This window comes from Colobus angolensis, unplaced genomic scaffold (genome assembly GCF_000951035.1).
Source record: "Colobus angolensis palliatus isolate OR3802 unplaced genomic scaffold, Cang.pa_1.0 Scaffold80, whole genome shotgun sequence".
Taxonomy (NCBI): Eukaryota; Metazoa; Chordata; class Mammalia; order Primates; family Cercopithecidae; genus Colobus; species Colobus angolensis.
Window position 1 is genome coordinate 8,094,765 of NW_012121821.1, and position 6,000 is coordinate 8,100,764.

The window sequence follows — 6,000 nt, forward strand, 5'->3', positions numbered from 1 at the left end:
TCTCCACTCTGGGATTTAGTCCCTTGAAAAGAGAGGCAGAACTAATCATTCCAGGACTTCTTGTGCCTGCAGATGAACGTGATCTTGAAGATTTCCTGCTTGACTTTGAGGAAGACCTGAAAGCCCTTCATTCAGTGCAGTGTTCACCTTCCCCAGGTGAGAAAGGCATCAAAACTTCCTCAGCAGCAGTATGCACCACTGATTCTGAGTCCATGAAAAACAATGCAGCTATACTTTAAAAGCCAAATCTGTGCCAACTATGCAGCTCATCAGTAACCCTCCCCATAGTGGCCTGTCAAATACAAATGTTCATTCCCTGGAGTTTTCACTTGCCAATAGGATTGAGGTGGGAGGACTTTTGATTTAACTTAATGTAAACTAAAGAATCAAGTATGTTGTTAGAGGTATATGTAATTTTTAAAATGACATTAGCAGTTTACCCTGAAATAGTACGCTATAATCTTGTTTTGTGTAATCACTGACTTTTGAAAGTGACTTAGGTTTTTCTTATAAATAACTATTTGGTAAAAGTAAATAATAGTTTTTACAGATAGGAAGGAAGGAAGGGGCAGGAGTAGGGGTGGGGAAGGGAAGAAAGGAAAGGAAAGAGGAAGGGGAGGGGAATAGATGGGAAGGGAGGGGAGGAAAGTGAAGGAAGGAAGGAGAAGGAGGAGGAGGAGGGGGAGAGGGGGGGGGGGGGGGAAGGGAAGAAAGGAAAGGAAAGAGGAAGGGGAGGGGAAGAGATGGGAAGGGAGGGGAGGAAAGTGAAGTTGAATTCACTTAATAGTTTGTCCCATTCCAAAAAACAGGATGAGCCAGTTGAAAAAAGACAGCTAGGAAGAGTTGATATTTTATTTTTAATGAATAGATTGTTCCTTGCTCCCTAACCTCAAATTTTAATCTAAAACTAAGATGAGATTTTCATGAAATGCACGTTCATAATATTATGGAGTATTTCCCTAGGATTCTCCTTGTCTGCCTATGGAAACTTGTGGAAATATTCTGAAAACTTAGGTAATGAAAAGTCCAGGAGATCTGGCTTTTTACCTGGCGCCAATACAGCTGTATCTTAGAGACTTCAATCAAGTGATCAAAATTCTCCATTCTCATTTCTCCATCAATACCCTGGAACAGGAGCACCTGGTGTACTCACCCAGCTAGTGCTGCAGAAGATCCAGGGTGACAGTGGCTTGAGATAGTGGAGCATGCACATGGGCACTGTGTGTTATCAGGCTGTTTTTGACCACTATCTCTTGGCATCCTAAATAAAGAGACAAAAGGGTAATTCAGCAAAAGTTGTAAACCCTAATTTGATTCTCAATCTTTTCCTTCCTTGGACTTCTAGGCCCCTTCAAACCCTGTGAACACCTGCTTGATGGCTGGCTGATCAGAATTGGGGTGTGGACCATAGCAGTTCTGGCACTTACTTGTAATGCTTTGGTGACTTCAACAGTTTTCAGATCTCCTCTGTACATTTCCCCCATTAAACTGTTAATTGGGGTCATCGCAGTGGTGAACATGCTCACGGGAGTCTCCAGTGCTGTGCTGGCTGGTGTGGATGCATTCACTTTTGGCAGCTTTGCACGACATGGTGCCAGGTGGGAGAATGGGGTCGGTTGCCAAGTCATTGGTTTTTTGTCCATTTTTGCTTCAGAATCATCTGTTTTCCTGCTTACTCTGGCAGCCCTGGAGCGTGGGTTCTCTGTGAAATGTTCTGCAAAATTTGAAACGAAAGCTCCCTTTTCTAGCCTGAAAGTAATCATTTTGCTCTGCACCCTGCTGGCCTTGACCATGGCTGCAGTTCCCCTGCTGGGTGGCAGCGAGTATGGCGCCTCCCCTCTCTGCCTGCCTTTGCCCTTTGGGGAGCCCAGCACCACGGGCTACATGGTCGCTCTCATCTTGCTCAATTCCCTTTGCTTCCTCATGATGACCATTGCCTACACCAAGCTCTACTGCAATTTGGACAAGGGAGACCTGGAAAATATTTGGGACTGCTCTATGGTGAAGCACATTGCCCTGTTGCTCTTCACCAACTGCATCCTATACTGCCCCGTGGCTTTCTTGTCCTTCTCCTCTTTACTAAACTTCACATTTATCAGTCCTGAAGTAATTAAGTTTATCCTTCTGGTGATAGTCCCACTTCCTGCATGTCTCAATCCCCTTCTCTACATCCTCTTCAATCCTCACTTTAAGGAGGATCTGGTGAGCCTGGGAAAGCAAACCTACTTCTGGACAAGATCAAAACACCCAAGCCTGATGTCAATTAACTCTGATGATGTCGAAAAACAGTCCTGTGACTCGACCCAAGCCTTAGTAACCTTTACCAGCTCCAGCATTGCTTACGACCTGCCTCCCAGTTCCGTGCCATCACCAGCTTATCCAGTGACTGAGAGCTGCCATCTTTCCTCTGTGGCATTTGTCCCATGTCTCTAATTAATATGTGAAAGAAAATGTTTTCAAAGGTTGAGAACCTGAAAATGTGAGATTGAGTATATCAGAGCAGTAAGTAATAAGAGCTGAGGTGAAACTCGGTTTAAAAACCAAAAGAGAATCTCTCAGTTAGTGAGAAAAGGCTGAAAACCTATTGATACTTGAGAGTGAATATAAGTCTAAATGCTGCTTCTATAATTTGTTCAGCTAAGGGATAGATTGGTCACACTATTTAAGTGAGCCCAGATCAAAAAAGCAGATTGAAATTTCCTTTAGAAAAGATTCTCTATGATTTGAATTGCATTCTCTTTAAACTCACCAATGTAATCATTTTGGGAGGAGGGAGAACCCACTTACTTTCCAAAAATGGGTTTATTCAAACCCACAAACTCAAGAGGTTGTTGGGGGAATTAGGAAAATAAGGGTTTTCAATGAACTACATTACTAGGTAGAGGCTGTGATCCATAGGATTTCATTCTAATGACCATGTGAAGATGTTTGAGCCCTCCTTTGCCTTTCCTCAGAAAGGATCCTTCCAAGGCACCAATCCCTTGGATGGATAATGTAAGGTATTGTTAACTCACCCATATTGAGATCATTTTTAGAGATACCAGGTTTTATATATTAGCGCTAGATGGTTCCACCCTCATGGAATAAAACTGCTTACGAATATTTTGAAAGGAAAATTGACCGAAATTCTTAAATTGTTACGAAGGCAATCATGCACAGGCGATCTATGTCTTATCTGATTTGCTTTTAACTCCTTGGTGCCCAAAGCTCAGAAGGGAATTCCACTGCCAGCAATGAACATACCTGGAAAAGACAGTAAGCAATTTGGGTTTTTTTTTTTTTTCCTGGGTTAGTAAATAATTTTTGCAAGAGGTTTTATCAGTTGATTCAAACCGATGTGTATCTTAATGATCAAATGTGCACATGACATAAATTAAGTCCACTGATACAACTTCTCACACATGCATCTCTAGCAGCTCTGGCAAACCCAATATCTGACACCACTTTGGACTCAAGAAACTCAGTAACATATTATCCTGTTTATTTAGCTTGGGTTTAGCTGTGTTCTCTCTGGATAACCCACTTGTGTCAGGAACATTACTTCTCTGCTTATTCGATATTAATACTGTGTTAGGTATTTTAAGAAGCAAGTTATTAAATAAGAAAAGTCAAAGTATTAATTCTTACCTTCTATTATCCTATATTAGCTTCAATACATCCAAACCAAATGGTTGTTAGGTAGATTTATTTTTATATAAGCATGTTTATTTTGATCAGATGTTTTAACTTGGATTTGAAAAAATACATTTATGAGATGTTTTATAAGATGTGTAAATATAGAACTGTATTTATTACTATAGTAAAGGTACAGTAACATTAAGGACCATGATAATGATAATAAACCTTGTACAGTGGCATATTCTTCCATATATATTGTGTTTCTCTGTCCATTTTCTTTAAATTCATGAACTGTATATATGTAAATATATAGTACTTGTAAATAGATTCTAAATTTGCTTTTCTATTGGGTAAAAAATAAATTTGTAATAAAATGTAACTATAAAACAAAATATTTTCAAGTCTATTTATTGAGCCCACAGGCAGATATATAGTCTCCTAAATGTTTTTAAGTTTTGGAGTATAAGTACCTTTGCTATTTAAGTATTAATATTTGTTCTTAATACTCTAAATATATTGGACTTATCTTAAAAATCAATCTTTCACAAAACAAATCAAAATATCATTACCAACTCCTGAATTGTTTATGATTGATACGCCATTTTGTCCTGACTGTTGTGAAGCTTATGATAGTTTGGATTTTATAAGCTAGAACTTTTTTTGGTCTCAAACCTCTTTTGCAATGTAAGAAAAAAACCTCACAATTAGAAAGAAATATATGAATAACAAATCAACCTTAAATAATTCATTTGATGATTATGTCAAGGCCAAAACATGAGGACGTACAATTCCCAGGGCACAAAGAAACACACTGTTCCCCTTCAGTCCCCATCCCCAAAAACATGAGAAATGAAATTATTTTTCCAGACATCTGTGCCAGACCTTACCAACTCCAGTGGTGTTTCCCGCCCTCCTTGCATGGATTGCAAAATGAAACCATCAAGTACTGGTAGGAGGTACAGTATTATTGCTAAAATTAACATGTTTACAGAGCACCCACAGGGCACCTGGCACTGAGTTTTCCACCTACCCATCAGACTTAACCACATGCCCAAACCTAGTTAACAGGTATCCAATGGGATCCTTTCTTGTGCAGTCCATGCTTGGCTTGGCTTGGCTTATCTTCAGCTGAAACAAGAGCTCACTCCTGCTACTCTCACACCTCTTAGCCCAGGCAGCAGATATAAAAGTTGCCTCTAGAGCAATGCATCTCATTCTTTCTTTTTAATATTTTTAATATACTTGCCCAAAGTCAAGAACAAGTCCTGGCAGCCCCTTTGTCTCCCACTCAAGAAAACACAAGACAGTAATGTAATTAAAAAAAAAACAGATACTTAAATTCACTGCAACTTATTTCTTTAGATAAATCCACAGGCTTTATTATTTTATTGACAAAATACTAGTTATAATACACCTTACATAAAACACTGACATCTGATAAATGTTCTTCACTCTAATACAGCATAATCAGAAAGAACTTGAATTACATCCACAAATAAATAAATCTACAGTGAGAAGGGGACAGATTGAACAACAGTAAAGAACAAACCATGGAGCAAATTTGTAAAAACCATAAACTGTGAACTAGCTTAAAGTAAGGGAGTAACAATTTTGTTTCCAAAAGCAGGTTCATTTATTCAACAAATACTGTGCACCATTATGTGCAGTATTCTATGCATTGGGGATAACAAAAAACAAGGTCTGGAATTTGCATTCCAGTGGAGGGGAGACAGACAATAAACAAATATAAACATGTAAATATCCGACAGGAACATAAATGAAGGAAATGAAGCTATTTTAAATAGTCTGTTGGGAATGCTTAGTGTGCTGCTTTAGATGTGGAGCTCAGGAAAGGCCTCTCTGGAAAGCCACCTTTTAAGCTAAGACCTTATGCTCACAATGGAGCTACCTTTGCTTTTGAATTTAACCAGTTACATCAAAAAACTCATCATCTGTAGTCCCTCTCTTCATATGTCACCCATAACAAACTATTTTGAAGGACATTTTAATAGAAAAATACATTAGGTGGCTGTTATCGCACATAATTTTTGTTCAACTCTTACTGAAGAGAAAATCATTCTTATATGAAATAAAAAACATCTACTCATTTAGTTTTGGCTAAAAATAGAAAAATGAAGCAGTAAAAGGAAATAAAAGTAGCCACACCCTGTTCATTTAGAACCAGAAAAACTCTAACATATGAAAAAATAACATTGTCCTGCTTCTTTGTTAATCTTACCACATTTAGTTCAGGGGCCCATCTGATGAGAAAGAAGTCCTAGATAAATAGATGGGATTGCTGTGACTCTACTAGTTCCATTCACACTCTTCAGTACTGGAGATTTGATTTTACAGTTCCACCATGCAGATAAAAGAGACTGT

General features: G+C 38.6%; 1 protein-coding gene across 3 annotated transcripts in view; it reads left to right on the forward strand.

Annotated features, from left to right (window-relative positions):
• Positions 1 to 4,010, forward strand: part of LGR5 (leucine-rich repeat containing G protein-coupled receptor 5) — a 146,835-nt gene extending 142,825 nt beyond the window's left edge. For all 3 annotated transcript variants that reach the window (XM_011929335.1, XM_011929336.1, XM_011929337.1), the window contains 2 exons: positions 73 to 156; positions 1,346 to 4,010. In XM_011929335.1, coding sequence (XP_011784725.1) covers positions 73 to 156; positions 1,346 to 2,433 — 1,172 coding nt within the window. In that variant the 3' untranslated portion in view covers positions 2,434 to 4,010. The remainder of the gene's footprint in view (positions 1 to 72; positions 157 to 1,345) is intronic.
• The last annotated feature ends 1,990 nt before the right edge of the window (positions 4,011 to 6,000 follow it).